General features: G+C 42.2%; 1 protein-coding gene across 3 annotated transcripts in view; it reads left to right on the top strand.

The window, feature by feature from the left end:
• Nucleotides 1-19,933, top strand: part of Zswim6 (zinc finger, SWIM-type containing 6) — a 167,724-nt gene that overhangs the window by 87,189 nt on the left and 60,602 nt on the right. For all 3 annotated transcript variants that reach the window (XR_010063737.1, XM_039103499.2, XM_063282687.1), the window contains exon 2: nt 15,724-16,080. Coding sequence is in view for 2 of the 3 variants with exons in the window: in XM_039103499.2 (XP_038959427.2) it covers nt 15,724-16,080 (357 nt within the window). In the remaining variant the exon portion in view is untranslated. The remainder of the gene's footprint in view (nt 1-15,723; nt 16,081-19,933) is intronic.

The following is a 19,933-nucleotide window of genomic DNA, read 5'->3' as shown; positions in this document are numbered from 1 at the left end:
CAGGGCTGGCTTCACACTCACTGTGTGGTGGTGTGACCTTCAGTGTTCAGTCCTCCTGTCCGTACCTCTCAGGTCTCAGACTGTGGCATTTATCACCACGCTAACTGTTGGAGCTACTTTAAGTGCTACCTGGGTCTTTCACCAACCAAAGTTAGGACTGTGAGTCTCAGTGTGTGGAATAAATCCTAGTACAACATCTTAGACATATTAAAACCCTCCTACAAGGCCATATTGGAGCCATGAAGAGAGCTTGGCCTTTTGGCTTTTAAGGATTTGGATATAAAACATTGTAAATGCTTCTCTTGACCATTGTGAATAGAATATGTGATATTCTGGTTAAGCAAAAATTCATTTATTTCTAATTCAGGGTATGCTGCATGAACCCTTGACCAATGGTGGTGCAGATAACAACAACAAAGATGTGTTTGGTCAGTGCAAAGATGGTCAGTTTTCAACAAGAAATTTCCCTTTCTTGATGATAATTGGCCCCTTCATGGTAAAAGGGGGGTGTTGAAGCGTGTCCTGTATATAGAGACCCATAACCTGGACTCAGGTTTGGGCTTTCAGGTGGCTTGTGTGGTTTTGTGATTTCTGAGCTCTCACCTGAGCCCAGAGTTCTCTTTAGCAGTTTAGGCTTTCTCATCCTGGACAGTTTTCAGGTCATAGATGCATCTGGTCTAGGTCTCTTACCGTAATCCTTCTTTAGGGATAGATAGTAAATGGTATTGGATTGGAATATCTGATGGGTAAATCCTTGGATATGTTAACATTCCAGTGTGCTTTCTGAATCTCTGTGGGACTGAGGCCAAGGGACAGTTCAATCCAAACCCACATGACCTTAGGGATGCCTTTCTCTTCCTAAAACACACAACATAATGTGGGAAATAGAGGTTTGTATTAAAGAGAGATTTTTAAAAGAATTCAGCTCCACTCTAACTTCATAGTTGTCAAGTAGTTGTCTTTAAATTGTCTTAATTGTTACTTATGTTGTCCAGTAATCGAGTGACTTCTTAGAATCAGGACCTTTATGCATCTCCTTCAGCCTAGAACACTGCCTGTACCAAACAGTGGATTATGGCCGTGGCTGTTAAACATGGCAACGTTCATAATGGTTTTGTGGGAGTTAAGAGAAAAAGTGCAGCCTATTAAGTATAAAGGTAGTCAAGATGATCCATGGGCTCATTCCATCGTTAGTGGGATTTTAAAAGAATGCTTCTGTATTATTCGTTCAGTATTTTAGGTATTTTGTGTAGATAGTACTCATGCCATGTGAGTTTTGTCAGCTACCTTGGACACAATTAAATAAAAATACCTTACTGTTTACTGCTTAAAAAAAGATGGGTAAAAATTACTTAGGTAAAAACTCAGTGTTTACCTGATTTAATATTTCTTCCAAATCTTAAAAATTGCCAGTGCTATATATGTGGCCCCAGCTACCGCAGAATGAATCCTTCACTTTGTCCCCCACTTTGATGAAAAGTTGTAAAATCATTTAAGATGAGTCTTAGTGACCAGAGCCAATCAGAGATCCTGTGCCATTTCGCCCTGTGTGATGGCTGCCCCCCGTTTCTGCTGCTTACTTCTGTAATGTATGGGAATTTGTCTTAATATGTGTTTCTCGTTGTGAGAAGAGGGAGCAAGAAATAGATAAATCAGTTGTCCTGGGGCTAAGTTAGCAGCAGAACTGAGCGTCAGGAGCTCCAGCCTGCTTTGCTTCCTTCCCCTTCGGTTCCTAGAGTCCATCTTCTCTGAACCATCTGAGCCAACCACAAGGCAGCCTCATTCCGTGTTAAGGAGACTTGGTAAACTTTCTGATGACCGTCAGCCAGCATGGCTGCCAGAACATGTTCTGGGAACCATTTGTCAAATTCTTCGTTCAGAAATAATCTTGAACATTTTTATGAGTAGAGTTAAAGCAATTTTTTCTTATAACTGAATGTGTAGAAGTTGCCCCATACCAGCTAAACCAGGGAATCTAAAAAGCAGTTACACTGTAGATTGGCACGCCTTGGTAATTTTATCCACATACTGAACAGATCTGTTTCGGCCTCTCTTTTACCACTGTGCTTAGTGTAAAAACATCCCCCACACACGGAGTAGCTGCACCCGCCTTAGATGTCCTGCGTGCACACACACAGAGCAGGCTAGTTTGCTTCTCAGCTGGATCTCTGCAGTCAGGGATGGACACTAACTTGCAGTCTTGCAGAAGCTGGTGTTCTTTGTATCTTCAAAGTGAGGAGGAGCCCTGGTTTGTCTGGCCACAAATTACTCCTAGTACAAAGCTGCCCCTCGTGTTTCAATGCTCGTTCTTCTAGAATGCAGCTCTGCCGCTTTGCACCGTAGCACTGTGGTCATTGCTTGATGACCATCGAGAGGATCTTAACTGTAGCATCTAATTTTTTATTAGTCTGTGACTCAGTTATGGGACAAATTTAAACTGTAAAAATAATTGCATTCTTCATGAAAGTTCCAACATTGGTGATAAAAGGGCACTTTATGTTTTTGTAGAAATACCTTCAAACTTACTGGAGTTGAAAGTTATTTGGAGTCAAAAATCATGTGTTAAGTCCTGCTTTCCCCTTGTTTGGGACAGATCACGTTGTAAGAATGTGCTATAAAAATGCAAAACAGGGAAAAAGAATGACCCTGCTAATTGGAGTTAGGAGTATGCTGAGCTTTGAGTCACTGCAATAGCCAGTCCTGGTCTGTTATGTATGTTCTTGGGAGCACAGCATTTCTAGCAGCAAGTGTGCTCACGGGTATAGGCTGGGTGGGGTTTTAGTGCACGTGTCGAAAGTGCGAGCTTCCCGGAGCATGTGGCATTGTTTAACAGTAATGGTGGTAGCAGACATTCCAAGAGGACTTGTGTGCCTTACATCCATGTCAGCTCCCATTTCATCCTTAGAGCAGGCATATGCTGCTGTTAGTTTTCTTTGCAGATGAGAACTACAAAGGCCGAGTGACTTTCCTAACGCCCCCCAGGTGAGACACCATAGCTCCAAGGATGGCTGGTTGTGTTTTAGGCTCATTCTTCCAAAATGCAGCTCTGCTGGCCTGCACCATAGCACAGCCTCAACTCTGTCTTTTTCCTGTGGTAGAGACTTTGCCTTAGGCAAAAAATGTGTTACCAGGAGTTGCTGGTATTTTCCATTAATTGAATTGTTTCTAATATAGAAAACCCCTCCAATTAAGGGGCATCCCATGGGCATTGTAAAACAATCTCTTTGTAAAAGAGTACAGATTCTGATTAATAACAGTTTAATTTTTTATATTTTGATTTATATTTAATGAACATCTTATTTAAGGTGGCATAGCAATAAGTATTTGATTATACTATACTATAACATGTGTTACTAGAAAGTACTATTCCCCACCCACAGCCCCTTCTTAATCACCTGGCAAAGTGGGAACATTTGGTTGCACAGTAAGGTACAAATTGTGCATATTTTTGTAAATACTTTTTGGTGCTGGGAGTTTCTCGGGTGGCTTTGTGCTTGCTAGCCCTGGGCTTCACCAGCGAGCCATGTGCCCAACCCCCATATGAACTCTTTGTGTAAAGAATTATGTATTCTTCCTTTGTCTCATCTGCATGTTTACTCCAGTATTCTGAAGAGAAGAGCTTTCTTTGGGCTGTAATTAGAATCATTTGGGTCAGTGGTTCTGGTTCCCAGCTCAGCAGCATCATTGGGTGTGGATCAGAGGCTCAAGATGTGCGGGCCTGGTCATCTATGTTATCATTAGTTTTCCACATGATTCACATGCGTTCCAGTTGAGGACCACCAGTCTGTATTTTACATGCCAAGAATGTTCTTTCATCTTGCAGACTCTTCTAACTAGTACCTTCTCTGAGGAGGTCCTTTGTGATGTGGCTGTCACAGACCTTTGCTGTGTCCAAGCTTCCAGTTTAATTTGGAGTATAAGAAAGGGACAGAATCATCTTTTTTTTTTTTTTTTTTTTTTTTTGGTTCTTTTTTTCGGAGCTGGGGACCAAACCCAGGGCCTTGCGCTTCCTAGGTAAGCGCTCTACCACTGAGCTAAATCCCCAGCCCCTGAAAGGGACAGAATCTTAAAATAGTCTTCAGTTAATTTAAAGTATCCTGGGCTGGAGGCCAAAACATTTAGTTTTTGGTAGCTTACATGATGTGAGGCAGGCGTTGCTGGAGACCCCAGTAAGTTCTTTCATGTGATACTTTGTCTAAGGCCTTGCCCATTCTGAGAGCTGTTCTCACATCCTTGGACTAACCCTTGGTAATATTTATGTATAAAGGACCTGCATCTGTTACTCTCCTCTACGCTTTGAACATCATTTGTTGGTGCAGAAAAGCTGCATTTGTGGAGGTTGCAGAAATTCCTCTTTTAATCCTAAAGCAGTGCTTCTCAGCCTTCCTAGTGCTGTGACCCATTAATACAGTTTCTCATGTACTGATGACACCCCCTGCCCCCAATCATACAATTATTTTTCTTGCTATTTCTTAACTAATTTTGCTACTGTTAGGAATTGTAAAGTAAATGCAGGATATCTGATATTCAACCCTGTGAAAGGACCATTCGATCCCCAGAGGGGTCGTGCCCACAGGTTTGGAATCACTGATCCACTGGTTCTCCATTCCTTTCAAACAGCCCATCTAAAAAGGAATCATCCTGTTGCACTTTATTCTGATTATGAAACTGATAAATAGGGTTAGAACCTGGTTCAGATCCAAACCATAGAGCCTCGTGCTGAGGTTGAAGTGAAGCCAGAACTTTGGGAAAGGGAATTTGGCTGCGTCCTCTCTTCTCACTTTGAGACCACATTCTCCCTTATTTCTTGGCTGGCTGAGCAGAACTGTCTTCAGGGTTTCTCCTCTACCACTGGTGCTGAAGCAAACAGTCAAGCATTTCTGAGGGTTGCAATCAAAACAGGAAACAAACTGGCTAGGGTCTTCTGTGAGCACCTTGGTTAGCCTCTGGATCCTGGGAGAAAAACAGAAGGTGTGAAGATGTGCTGAGATGTGTTGTTTGGGCCACAAAGGCACTAATAAACTTCATCTGCACTTCAGAAGTCCCAAGAGACCCAAGAGAGAGGGCTGAGTGAGACCTGGAGGGCTGGGGTAATGAAGGGCAAGTGGGCTGTGAAGCCTCTGTAGGTGGTGCTGGAACTTGGGGGGGGGGCTGCTTGGCTGCCCCTCTTTAGAAGGGCAAGAGGCTAGGTTTGCTTTGCTTGTCTTAGAAAAGTTTGCTTCAGAGGAAAGATTACATTTACATTGCTAAGCACCTTGCAGAGTAGGAAGTCTGACTCCTATTGTTAGAGCCTCCTCCCTCCTGGCTGCCCATCTCTTGGGCTGAGCAGTGAATGGGGTCCCTCAAATACACCCCTGAAGAAGCACTTGACAAGAGGTAGCTCCTGTGTTTCAGGGTTAGGCTACACACAGGCTGATGCGGTTTCTTAGTTTTGTCTTTGTATCTGAACTTCTCTGCTTAAACTTCTGCCTCCTCTTAGTGCCAATTATAGATAGCCAAGTTGGTTTTTCTTCTCTGAAGAAAGAGTTTTAAGTAATTCCAGTCCTGGCTAACACATAGGTGTTCTGATTAACTGGATCTTTGTATGAAATCATGTAAGAATTCACATTAATGAGGAATCAAAACCAATAATGCACAGAATGCTGCTGGGAACTCTTGGTTGGCAGTCCAGGGCATGCTCCGTAAAGTTTTATGTGGTTTATATGATGTGCTGTGCTGCACAGTCTGGCCTTTGCATTAATTTGTCATTGTCTTTCTCAAATATTAATGAAGTGTACAAGTAAATCTGTTTCAAACAGTCACTCTTAAGTTGGATCTAAAATAAAGCTTTTCCTTTAAAAAATAATTTTTCAAAAAGAGGGAAAGTACTTCATTAGCAATTACCAGCAAGGTCTTCTAATGTCTTCCTATAAGCTGTTCAAGCTTAGTATTAGAAATTAGGGCTAGAGGATTTAATTAGCCAGCTCACAGGATGCAGTCTCTTTAATTTGGGATTTCCCTTTGAGAAAATTATGTGGCTAAAGAAGGAATATGATATTTTAGATAAGTTGGCTTTAAAATGGCATTTATTGTCTTCATCTTGGGCCCCATAGTGTCTGTCTGTACAGCTGGTCTGGAGACTGTGCATGACTTGAATTAGAACATTTTGTTTTCAGTCTGAACGTTGCAGTGCGGGTTATTGGGCTACCTAGTTTTGAGTGGGAAAGGTTTACTGTTTGATTTGGGGGTAAGGATTGCCTTATCTATTTTTCCCAGTTTTGAATCAATACTGGTTCTGATACATTTAGCCAGACTAGTGTGCTCGGTAACAAATAGATGTACTGTTATGAGAGCATTACACACCAACACTTGTGCGCTTAGACCTAGCTTTTAAGAAGACAGGAAAAACAAGACCCCTCTCCCAAGCCTGGCCACCCTTTCAGCCATAACATTGCAGTGCTTTGCTTCCTGCCTTTAATTTCCCTGGGGGTTCTTTTTATTTAGGAAAAGGGTGAGAGATGTATTTGTGTAAGTACCACGGCTTCTGTTCAGTTCTCTAACAAAGAATATGTTACTTGAGCACTTCATGCACGGGGCTCGGATTTTTCGGAAAAGAATGTGCTGTGAAAGGAATGCTTTCAGGCCTGTGTGTTGATTTCATGTCTGCCAGTTTATTCTAGCTTAAAATTTTTCTAATGCTTCAAGTTCAAAACCATTTTTTAGTTATCTGAGAACGTACACTCAGATGGTCAAAAGGTCGAGTTTACTGGCGTGTTCTCAAAGGGCTGTCCTTTCATGATATTACAGCTCTCTGTCCCTTATAATACCCAACTTAAGACTTAGCCTTACACACATGAAAACTATCATTTAAAAAAAAAAAGCTCTTTTTTTTTGTCAGTGAAGAATAAGGTTTTCTTTTAAGGAAGTTTCATCTTTATTAAGACTTAATATAGGGGCTGGGGATTTAGCTCAGTGGTAGAGCGCTTACCTAGGAAGCGCAAGGCCCTGGGTTTGGTCCCCAGCTCTGGGGGGGGGGGGGGGGGAGACTTAATATAGATGGCTTCACTGTGTTCATGTGTGACAAATTTGCTCCTTCTGTTTCTCTGCTGAGTTGGTCTGTCACTCAGTAAGAGCACTTGCTCTTCCACAGACCTGAGCTCAGGTCTTGGGGCATCCCGCTGCACCTGTAGCCTCTGTGTCACCGTGAGACTTGCTAGCACACAGGTGCACATTTGTGTAGACACATACCAATTAACGACAATAAATCTTGAAAAAAATAATCCAAACTTTTGAATCTCTTAAGGAAAACTCCCTAGTGTTTTTGTTTATGGGGGATTATAGCTATTAGTATTTAATTTGTTTAATGGTGGTTGGTCTGGGTTTTTTGTTTTGGTTTGTTTTGGTTTGGTTTGGTTTTGTTTGCCTGTTTTTGTTTTGCCAACTTGATAGAAGCAAAGGTCGTCTGAGAAGAGGGAACTTCAGTTGAGAAAAAGCTTTTCTAAGATTGGCTCTAGGCCACCCTGTGGGACATTTGCATGGTTAATGATTTATGTGGAAGGTTCCTGCCTACTGGTGGTGCCAGTCCTGGGCACGTGCTCACATATTGTCCATAAGAAAGCACTGAGCCCGCCAGGAGCATCAGTTTGTACACAGGCCTCGCATGTTTGTACACAGGTCTCCCATGGCCTCGGCTTCTATCTGCCCTGACCTCTCTCAGTGACCCAGCTTGATGTTTCAGATGTGAGAGTTGGTAAGATGAAATAAACCCATTTCTCCTCGAGTTGTTTTAGTCATGGTGGCATTCCAACAATAGACGTTGTGTTTCAAGGTAAAACCTCTAAGTAATTACAATGCATTTATTTAATAATATTTAATAGTAGTAAGTGGATAGTAATACAATTAAAATCTTTGTCTTGAAAATCTTCTCTAACTCCCAGTAAAAACATTTGCTGAAGCGAGTGGCGTTATCTGTGTATGTACAAATCTCTCTCACATTTGTCCTCAGGAAAGCCCAGCTCTTGTGTTTGTCTGTCTCTGCTACAGTATGTATCATGTCAGCCTCTGGAAACTAAGCATGCGTTCAGGAGAGACAGCGTAAAAGGTCAGGAGTGTCTGGGTATAATTAGGAAAGATTTCACTATCGTGGTTGCTCTGAAAGGCACTTGAGGATTGGGCGGCGGGGGTGCTAATACCACATTTTAAAAAGTTACTGTATCACAACATTTACAAACAGTTTTAAAAATGGTGTACATAGTATTTTTTTAGGTTTTTCTGCAGATGAAATCAACACAATGCTAAATAGGAAAATGGAAGAGCTAGGGGGAGATGTGACTTAAGTTTTTCAGTTTTGTTCTCAAATCAGAACGAATCTTCTAGTGTTTTCCTAGTTACTCACCCACCTTAAAACAAACAAACAAACAAAAAAACCCAACAACAACAACAAAAAAAAACCTTTGTGATTGCTCTTTATTTACCAAGTTACCCTCGGAGAGCATCCTCCTCCCCACAGAATTCCAGTAGCTTAGAAAAAGAAAGTGTTCTGGATGGAGGGAAAGCGTCCCCGCCCCTCTTGTTTCTCCAGCTGGGAAGGGAAGGAGAGGGAAATAAAATTTAATGAGCACTTTTACTACGTGCCAGGTGCTTCGCACATGTTATTTCATTTTAATCCCCCAAACAACCTTGCAACATGCTTCTAGCCACGCACTTGCACAAATAAAGTGAGACTCCAGAAGTCTGAATAATGCGTCCAAGGCACAGAGCGGCTAAGAAGCAGAACACACGTGGGGCTAACGTCTCTATTCCAAGACCCACGTGACGCTACAGTGCCTTCCCCGGTTTTCCATCTGTTCTCAGGGTTAAGCTGTGGAGTAATGCGATGCTGTGGTAAGAAGGCCACGCTGTGAGTTGCTCCTCGGGATTAACTTCCCAATAGAGTAAACAAACATTTTTAAGGTTTTTAAAATTCTTTTCATGTGTAATATGTATAAGCCTATCAGTATTGTCATACTTAGTTCTGAACCATTAGCCCACAGCCCTCCTCCCACCCTCTTCTTGCTGGCCTTCAACTGCCTAAAAAGAAGTCTCCCTTGTACTCTCATGGAACCTCTTCTGCTCCTGTCACTTCTCCCATGTTCCTCCCTTGGTATTGCTTACATATACACACATACTCCCTGTCTGTCTCTCAGTCTGTGTATATGACCTAAACCCAAAGGCAACACAGCACAACAGACACTTGGGAAGCTCTCTCTCCGCAGCTCTTACTTCACTGAACAGTGATCGCCAGTTCCATTCATCCATTTTCCCACAAATGCCTTGATCCCTTTTGGTTTTTGATACAGGGTTTCTCTGTGTAGCCCTGGCTGTAAACCAGGCTGGTCTCAGAGATCCTATTGATACCTATTGATGGCCTTGAGGTCTATTGTGTTTCTTGTTTATATTGTGAATATCACAAAAATAAACAGGGATGTGCAAGGGTCTGTTGTTGATTTGGGTGTGACCCCAGGAATAACCTGTCTGAGTCACATGGAGGTTCAGCTTTGTCATTTGAGGAGTCTCCATACTGTCTTCAGCTACAGTGCCACTAGCTGTGTGCAGAGGTCGCTTTTATCCCACATACTTGCCAGCTTATTTGTGGTCATGTGTTCTCTTGGTGACAACAGTTCTGACTGGGCTGAGATGGATATTTAAAGCAGTTTCTCTAATCATGTTTCTCTGATGGTTAACGGTGGTTATCAGGTATTATCATTCCTATTCTTTTTCCTTCCTTCCTTCCTTCCTTCCTTCCTTCCTTCCTTCCTTCCTTCCTTTTTTCTTTTTTTATCTTTTTTTGTATTGTCATTTCAGTTCCTTAACCTATTTTAATTGAATTGTTGTTTAGTTTTTGTGGTTTCAAAAAATATTTTAGTTGATGGGAAAATCTCCCCATTCTACAAGTTGTTTTTTCTTACTGGTTGTTACTTTAGTAACCATTTAGTTGGGGCGCCGTTTGGTTTTGTCTAATCTTATTTGTTAGTCCCTGGGGTTATTTCTTGTCACTGGAGTTCTTGTCTATGCCTATCTTGAAGTGTTTTCCTCTAGCACTTTCAGCCTTTTTAGGTGTAACAATTAAGGTCCACCATGACTCCCCTGATGTTGGCCTTAGCCTGAGGAGGTGTGTGTGTAAAGTGAAGAGAGAATGAAGAGAGGCAGACTTACAGACACTGACGGCCGTGAGCTCTGACGGAAATACAGCAGCAGCCCAGACGCTCAGCGTTTATTGATCCTTCGCTGCTGCATGGGGAGGCGAGTTTATTGTGTGTGGCTGGAGAAGGCGGTGTGTTTATGAACATGGAGTTAGGTTGCGACTTAGGTAAAGCAGTATCAGTAGGTGGTCTCTGTAGGGAAGCAGTATGAAGTTGAACTCTGGAGGAGGAAACAGTGGTTGGTTATCATCTCTGTCACTGGTGTAGGTACGCAAAGGTCATCTTGTGTAACATTAGACTTGGACTGGAGCAAGGCCATGCCCTTGCTCAGAGCCTGACCCAAGGCATGCTCTGCTGTTCCTGTGCTTAGGAGGCGTAGGTCCTTGACATGATGGTGAGCGTGCCAGTAATGTGCGTTCATGTAGGACTCCATTCACTCCCTTTGGAAGGCTTTGCTCTGCTTGGCGGTGGCGGTGGTGGCGGTGGTGGCGGTGGCGGTGGTGGCGGTGGCGGCGGTGGCGGTGGCGGTGCTGGTGCTGGTGCTGGTGCTGGTGCTGGTGGGTGCACATGCATGCATGTGCAGAATGAGAGAGATGGAAGTTCCATCCTTTTACATGTGAGTATCTAGTTTGCCAAGTGCCATTTGTTAGAGAGGCTGTCTTTTTTCTTGATGTATATTTTTGACACTTACCCCAAATCAGATGGCCTTGGGCCTATTTCTAGATCTTCTCTTCCATTTGTCTACCCGTCTTTTTCTAGCACCATAAAGTTTTTGTTATTTGGCTCAGTAGTATGACTTGAAGTCAAGTGTTGATAGCTTCAGCTGAAGTAAAAATACTATTAGAAAGAGCACCAAGGGGAAACAAAGTAGGCAAAAGAGAAGGAACGGGGAAGAAGAAGAAAGATGACACTACTGGAAAACACACAGATGAACGAGTGAAGGAAATAAAAATTTGAATAAAATCGCCTAATAAAGTTGAATGTTTGAAATATAATATAGTGAAGATAATACTAAAAGTGCAATACAAAGAAGAGAGAGAGTAGCTTTTTTCCTTGAAAACCAGAGATGCCCTTGCATGTGGTGTGAAGGGGAATCTGGGCCTGAGCAGCTCTTGCTTTCCCTGCTTTGTCTTGCACAGAGTATAGGACACACCTGCCGCCTACCAGAGCTGTCTACCTGTTCTCCGCTTTCTTCACCTAGTAAGGGTCCTTGCTGTCCCACTTGGCACTTTCAAGTGTGGACTAGGCATGTTCCCCCTCCCCCACCCTCTGTGGCCATGCTAGTTTTCCTTTTGCATTATTGCTGTAGTGTTTGTACGTATTATTGTGTGTTGTCAGTCTTGTGCTTCCTCCCTAATCTTCAGTCTGGTTGTTCAGTCTCGTAGTGATGCTTTCTATTGTGTTTTCTATTTAATAAAGACTTTTCACTCCTGCACTTTCTCTCCAGAGATCTATACCCTAGAGTGACTGAAGTTCTGGGTGGGGTGCTTCCCAAGTGCTTTATAAGCACGGGGAACATTGGGCAAAAACCCACCTATATATTGATTGCCCCTCCCCCCACAGAGTGATGAACCTGTGGATGTTGACTGTTCTATAAAATTCAGAGTTCTGAGATCCTAAAATACCAGAAAGATAGATGCCTCCAGAGGTTGGTCTACCCCCTTACCCCAGGCTGCAGGCTCTCCAGAGTCTCTCAGTTGATATGCTTGGCTCCCTGTCATTGACGGTGTGCCTGTCTGTCCCTGTGCACTCTCTCTCTGAAGCATGCCTCTGGTGCCTGCATTTCTGCCCTGTCAAGAGTCCAATCCTCTCTCTCCACCAGTGTGTCACAGAGCTGACTATCTGTGCCTCACTCTGGGGCTATGAAAGATTAAAGTTAGGCTCCAGGATGTGATCCCTATCATTGGGTCTTCTGGGTAGCCCAGTGTTAAACAGTAAGTTCCTTGGAGTAGGTCCCACTGCCCTCCTAGTCACATGTAATGACAAAACAGGATCTGACAGTGCTGGAGGAAGCACTGACCAGCCCCGGTGCAGTCGAGGCTCATGAGATCTTACGTCAGACCAGCCAGCCTCTGTGCTCTATTGCTGGCTGGTTTGCCTTTTGAATAAGGTTTCTCTTTGCCCTCCTGTTGGCTGCAGAGGCACCCAGGTGGCTCCCTGCTCCGCTTGGATGATGGGTTCAGTACGTCTTCAGTCTCCTCAGTGCTTCCTAACAGAAGTCCTTCTTCCACCCCTTTGAACAGCGCCTGTGCTCACCCTGGCTTCTCCTTATACAGATTACCCAGTTTGTTGTCCACTATCTTACTCAGTTTTAATGAATTAAGAATGTTTCACCAGATAGTACAGGATTGTCCCGTTTTCTGTGCCCTCAGTGTTTGTCCTAAAACCAGGTAGTCATGGTTTGTCAGAGCTCCAAATAACTGGTCAACCTCCAGCTGACCTGACAGGGACAGGGCATGTAGAGAGTCAAGGTAAAGAGTGGAGAGAAAGCCAAGCAAAACTCACAAGGAAGCCTCCCTCGTCCTGGTCAGCTTCATAGGGTGGCGAGGCATAAGGCGCAAACAGCAGTTGACTGCTAGTTACAGTTTTGAAATCCTTCCATCAGAGAAAGCTGGAATTTTTAAAGGGATTTGGGCATTTGAAAGGTGGCCTTAGAATTAGAAAAAAATATGAAATACCTTAATCTTTGAGCTCAGATTAATGGAGGTTTGTGACATATTTCATGTTTGGAACCTCATATCTTTTGGGTTAAGTTGTTTTGGGGGTCAAAATATTTTAGTTTGATTTAAAAATCTGAATAGAATAGTCAATGCTTGTTGTAGCAGTTGGAGAAAATACATGGAACCCCCTTCCAGCATTAATAGTACTGCTATATCTTTATCCAGTATAACCATGTTTGACTAGTAGTGTGGAGCTTCCATGGAGAGGATCATTTTTGCAGTAGTTGTTTGAGGGCTCCATCAGTTTTCTTAAGGACTGTTTTTCTTTAATGGCAATTAGTTTTGTTTAGAATACCTATTCAATCATCACATCATTGACTCTAGGTTATTATCATGATTGCATGTGTAGTGTGTGCGCGCGCGCGCGCGTGCACGTGTGTGTGTGTGTGTGTGTGTGTGTGTGTGTGTGTGCGCGCGCGCGTGTGTGCATACATTCTACACATGTTGCTGAAGACTGACCTCAGGGCCTGTAACATGCTAGGAATGCCCTCTCCTCCCAGCTCGTATGGTAAACTGTTGAGTGCTGGCTAGTCTTGCACTTTTGAATCCTCTGTTATGGGCATTGTCTATGTTTAGAATTCTCCAATATCATTTTTGTGGAGGAACAAAGTCTTTCACTTGGTGGACAAGGAGAAAGGTGATCGTATTAAGTGGGAAGATGTTCATTTTATAAATGTCCATTTACAGCTCTACAGGCTGTGGCGTCTGACTTCTATACATGCAAATATGTGACATATGGAAACACTTTTTTCTTGAACTAAATGTCTGGAATATGGTTGGAGCCTGTCTTCTGAGTCAGACATTTTTTGGTCTTATCTTTGCCTATCCCATGCATGTTTTTATTATTACATATATTAATTACATCTGGTATGTACTGGCTGAGGCAGGATCACCCTTATTTTTCACTTTTTGACCTTTCTCAGTTATTTACTTTGTATATTAACATTTTTAATAGTAAAAATGTAAGAATGGAAGACTGTTACTATCTACCATTTATTTAGTAGTGCTTTCTCTCCATAGAGAAATTTTATCAGAGGAATAAAGGAAACGAGAATGTCTATTTTTTTAAAAAGATTTATGTATTTTATATATGTGAGTATACTGTCCCTGTCTTCAGACACACCAGAAGAGGACATTGGATCCCATTACAAATGGTTGTGAGCTACTGTGTGGTTGCTGGGAATTGAACAGTGATCTTAACTGCTGAGTCATCACTTCATCCCCTAGAATGTCTATTTTTAAATAGATTATATTTGTGGGGGGGAAACCCAAATATCTATTATATGACAATTTTCAAATTTTCCTACTGTGAAACAATAATTTGTGTTTATGGAATACCCTTTTTAAATTGATTTATTTGGTTAAAAAAGTTTCAACACATTTATCTTGTCAAGGTGAAATTGCCTTTCTTTGAGAGGTTCTTTGGGGTAACTCAGTAGAGGCATTAAGAGGGGTCATATATGTGAATCCTTGCCATTGTCTGCCAGTCATTCTCAAAGCACATGCAATAGTTTTCCAGTTCTCTCATGGTTTGTAAAGGGGAACTCAGTCACTGTCTTGATGAATTATTATTATTATTTTTATGTGGCATAAATAGCAGAGGGCCAAGAGGGCCCTTCTGATTTAGGGCTTTCATATTTAGCATTCAAGTTTCTGTTAGGCAGTTGAAATTAGGACGGAAATCTGAGCCCTTGATGTTCCCAAAGGGATGTCCTTTTCCTTTAGGGTTGTCTCTCACCCGGAAAGGTGGCTTTGTGGTGGGGTGAGTGGTTGGGTGAATGGATGTTTATCTCTTGCCTGTACCTAGCACCCCCAAACTTCAAGGTAGCTTTTCCATGCATTTAGGGGAAAAGTAGAGGTTTGTTTGCTGGCCAAGTAGGCCACAACTGATTGGTACCCAGCGGTTGTGGGAAGCATTTGCCTTGGATAGAACTCTCCCAGGGCAAAGAGCTCCTCAGTGGAGCGAGCATACTTCTTGGTGGTTGTAAGTAGTGGCCACCTGGCCACTGATGATGAAAAGGTTCCCGTCTGCTCTGAATTGGAGGTGCATTGCCTTCAATGCCCTCCTCTTATGGGTGACCCCTCACTGTGGAGCAGGTCCTATAACCTTTAATCTAAGCGTTCCTCTGTGCTAGGTTAAAAATGTAGTCACACGAGTTACTTAGAATGTGGTATGCATAAGCTGATCTCCCTGAAGCTGCTGTTGACAGATACTGCAGTTTAGGGGCAATATCATATATATGTGAACACACATACACACACACACACACACACACACACACACACACACACACATTATAGAAAAGTATTGCATTTAAAAATTTCTCTGGTCAAAGTTTGTTAAAGGAACAGACCTCTGCAACCTTTGCTGTTTTATTGGTTGCTTCGTTGCAGACTAGAACAAATGTGAAAGAGGAGCTGTTTGGCTGAGGAAAATCATAAGTAAGCCAGGTGACTTACGCTTGATATTTTAAACATACAAGAGGAAAGACGAGAACTGGATCTTGGCCATGTGTCCCACCCATGAATATGGTAGCAATGTTGCGAAGTGACTGCTTGCTTAGGTGTGACCAAGGTGTACTGCAGTGCATGCACTGAAATCCTCTGTGCCCTGCAGTCCGTGCCCTGCAGTCCGTGCACTGCAGTCCGCTGTTCCAAGCCCCAGGTGTTGTTGATTGTCACTTGTCCTCTCCCTGTTAGAGGAATCCGTGGCTATCATTGGCTTGAATGTTTCCACATGTCTCTCCTTGCTGTGCTGTCCAGAGCCATCTGTTTCCAGAGCAGGGACTTGGCCGTGTAGCATCTGAGTGCAGAAGCTGACTTCTCCCTTTCTTGTCGCCTAGGTTTCCACTTGAGTGGCACAGTGACAGAACCTGCAATACAATCGGAGCCAGAAACCGTTTGCAACGTGGCCATCAGCTTTGATCGTTGCAAGATTACCTCAGTGACCTGCAGCTGTGGAAACAAGGACATATTTTATTGTGCCCATGTTGTGGCACTGTCTTTATATCGCATCCGCAAGCCAGATCAGGTCAAACTGCATCTTCCCATTTCAGAGACTCTCTTTCAGATGAACAGAGACCAGCTTCAGAAGTTTGTTCAGTATTTGATCACAGTGCACCACACAGAAGTCTTGCCAACTGCTCAGAAGCTTGCAGATGAAATTCTCTCTCAGAATTCGGAAATCAACCAAGTTCATGGTGAGTATGACAGATATGTAATTTTTCTCTAGATTATTTTTCATTTACCAGCCCAATTATGCATAAAAAATGCAGTGTGAGAAATGGGTCCTCAGTAATGCTCTTTGATAGAGAGGTTAGCTTAGCTTTATAGCCTACAACATTTCTTTTGAAGTATTTTATGCTAAAGGGCAAGGCCTTTTGGGGAGAGCTGGAAATAGGGTCTTGTTAGATGTGGCTGAGCTGGCCTTGAACTCAGGATTGTCCCTCCTCAGTCTCCTGCCTCTGCCTTTGCCTCCCACCTTCCTAGAATGACACGTGTGCCACAGCACATCTGACAAGTTTTTGTGCTCAGAAAAATCTCATTTGTAAAAAAATTCATCTTACACTTCATTTAGTTTAGTTACATTTCAGATAATAATAGACAGTAGTTATATAAAACACTTGTCGTTCAATTTATACTTTTCAGCAAATGAATATCTATGTATTTTTTCACTTTAAAATTTACTTTCTAGTGTAGGAAAATTTTTATATGGTACCTTATAAAATATGTAGGTCAAACAAAAACCACAATTTTTCTCTTTAAATTAGCTCAGAAGAATATATGAAATAGTTCATAAATCTATCCACCAACATTTTCTCATACAATATACTATAAAATGTAAATAACGCTAGCCTGTGGAGATGGCTTCTCTACTGAAAGTGCTGGCCTTGCAAGCAAGAAGACCTGAAATGCACTCCCAGAATCCATGATTCAAAGGCCAGGCATGAGGGCACACCTGAGGATGGTGTGCTGGACCCAGAATCCATGATTCAAAGGCCAGGCACGAGGGCACACTTGTGGATGGTGTGCTGGACTCAGAATCCATGATTCAAAGGCCAGGCACGAGGGCACACTTGTGGATGGTGTGCTGGGGAGGCAGAGACTGGCGCATCCTTGGGACTTGCTGGTCAGCCTGCCTAGTGTACTTACCAAGTTTCAGGTCAGTCTCCCAAAAAACAAACATACAAGCAAACACGCACACACGCACTCACGCACACAGAACTGGTGCATAGCACCCAAGGTATATAACATCTGTGACTTTAACTCCTGGCCTCCGCGTCTGCAACGCAGGTTGCCTATGCTTTTAACATAGTTAGAAATAATTTTGTAAGTAATTAAAAATACATTGAGGAAAGTATCACAGTCTTGGCTAAAACAGCACAGGGACTGAATATTATCAGATTTATTTAGTTACTTATTTTGAGTTATGGGACAGATCATTCAACCTTATTCTTTTAGTTTTGTGAGTTTTCCTCAAAGTTATTACTTCATAGCACAGGTGGAAACGTTTATGGAAAGTAGCACTGTGACATTTAAAGACTCTGAGATGGTACTCTGTCCATGAAGTCTGAATCCCATTAACAAATACCCAGCCCCAGGCCAAGCAGGAGGTGGCTCTGAGCACTTGTGAGCTCTCCGTGCTCTGCCCCCACAGGTTCTCCTTTGATTTGTGTCAGAATCATTTCCTGGGTAGCGATAGCATTTTTACATTATTAAATGCTGTTTTGTCTTGATCTATTCTTAAACTCTGCATATCATACAGTATGATTTCTATACATCTCAATAGTAGAATTTGCCCATCTTTCATGTGCCTGTAATTCATTTGTTATCATGTATTGGGTGTTTACCTGTCTAATCCAGGGAAATACAGTGTGACCCACATATACGTATAAATGCAAATATTCTAGTAGACACAATTTTAAAAATGAAAGCAAAACTTATATTTAATGTTATTTTCTGATACATGTAATGATATTGCTTCAACAAAAATATTTATATAGTTCATGTTTTTATATCTCCCTATTCTTGGGTTTTCAATATTTTATAAGTAAAATTCAGTACATTCCTCTCAATGAATCTGCAAGATTCATACTGTTATGATGAGGTATAAAATAACATGCAATGTCAATAGTTTACAATGATTACATTTATGTGTCAATGATTGTGTGTAAATAGTATGTGTGTGTACTGCATGTTTATGTGCATTCATATAATTGTTTAGGGAAAGTTTATAATTTTCCGTGTGAAGTCTGAAATTTGATGCCTGTTTCATGCTTGCAACAGCCCAATCCACGAGAGCCACCTGCAAGCCTAGCTGTGTGTGACTGTGGCTGGTGATGGCAGACAGCACCACAGTGCTGTGGAATAAATAATCTGGCTATGACAGTGCCACTAGTTTTTTGTTTGTTTTTTGTTTTGTTTTGTTTGTCCGTTTCCACTGTTGATGGGCCTTGCTTCCAGTAGAGCTGCTATGAACATTCTTTTAGAAGTCTCCTGGTGCTGTGCCGTGTGTGGTTTATATGTCAGAGGCAAATTCATTCAGTCAGATTTCTTCTGGTGCGTCCCACGTCAGGCTCTGCTTTATTTAAGTAGCTCTCAGGAGGCATGTGAAGCATTTCACCTGGCAGGGGCTGCCCTGTTAAATAGCAGGAGTATAAACAACGATGCTGCAAAGGTGCCTTTGGCCCACAGAAAGGGCGTGCGTGTAGGAGCTTCTCTAGAAGGCATCTGCTCTGTAGGATCGTCTTACTCACCTGGTGAAAATTCACACCACCCTACAGTCATGCCAGAGGTATCTCCAGAGAGCATGAGGGCAGTGGTTCTCAGCATGTGGGTCGTAACCCCCTTTAGGGTCACACACCAGGTATTTACATTTTATAACAGTGGCAAAATTACAGTTTTGAAGTAACAATGAAATAGTTTTATGGTTGGGGTCACCATATCATGAGGAACTATATTAAAAGGTAGCAGCATTAGGAAGGTTGAGAACCACTGATTTAGGGCTTATTAAATGTTTCAGTGGACAAATAGGATATAGTTCTTTATATTTTCTTAGTTCAAATAACCCATTAAAGTCACTTTGTTCTCTGAATTTTAATTTAACTGAAGGTGTCATCAATAATTATATATTTGATGCATGTACCTTGCTTTGAAGGTTAACAGCTCCCAAAGATTGTCTAAAAAACTTTTTTTTAACCCATTCCCATGTTGAAATTGTGTTCCTAATAAAATAAACTATGTTTACAGGAACATGTTCACATAATATTCTTTCAGAATCTCAGATTGAAAAGGCAGTGTTGAAGGGAACTGTGATAGAGGCTAGCCTGGAATCTGAACCATGATGAATAGCACAAGCTAGCCTAGCATCTGATTTTCAGAGCTTGTCTGTGAGAGGATCTGCTTGAGAGCACCCAACCTGAGTGGTGTGTACTACCAGCTTTCTTGCTACTTAATTTCTCACTGGAGTTGGGCCTAGAGATGGGCCATTTCCACAAGCTGTCTACTGCCTTCCACTCCAGTACGACAGTGGTCAAGGTGGGTGGGAAATAGGCGTGGTCTTACAAGATGAAATGGGCAGTATCTTCCCCGGAGGGCTTAAGTCCAACTGTTACATTAATGACACCACGGTGGAGGGCAGGGCTAAAAGTATTCCATGGGCATTTGACCACATGCTCTCAGCTGCCCTCAAACACTTTTAAATAAAACATTCTTTTGTAAAAATTAAATTCATTTTCCAAACTTTACTCTCTTATATGATTTGGGGCTTTTTTTTTAAAGAAAATTAAGAATTAATATTTTATATTATTCTGTCCACTGTATACTCAGCATTGCCAGTGTACAGTTGCAGTAGCTTGCACATCTTGATTCCTCTAGTCAGAGACACAGTGAAGGCCGTGTGAATACGATTTATTGTAATAGGAGTCTTGGTCAGCCTTTTCTTCATTTCACCGTGTTTCATACAATTTTCTATGACTCGATGATAAAATTAATCACTGTATGCTCAAAGTGGCTGCAGGGTATTTAATGTTAATATCCTACCAAGGAGATTGC

This window comes from Rattus norvegicus, chromosome 2 (assembly GCF_036323735.1).
Source record: "Rattus norvegicus strain BN/NHsdMcwi chromosome 2, GRCr8, whole genome shotgun sequence".
Taxonomy (NCBI): Eukaryota; Metazoa; Chordata; class Mammalia; order Rodentia; family Muridae; genus Rattus; species Rattus norvegicus.
Note: the sequence above shows the minus strand (reverse complement) of the source record. Positions and strands in the feature narration are given on the sequence as shown.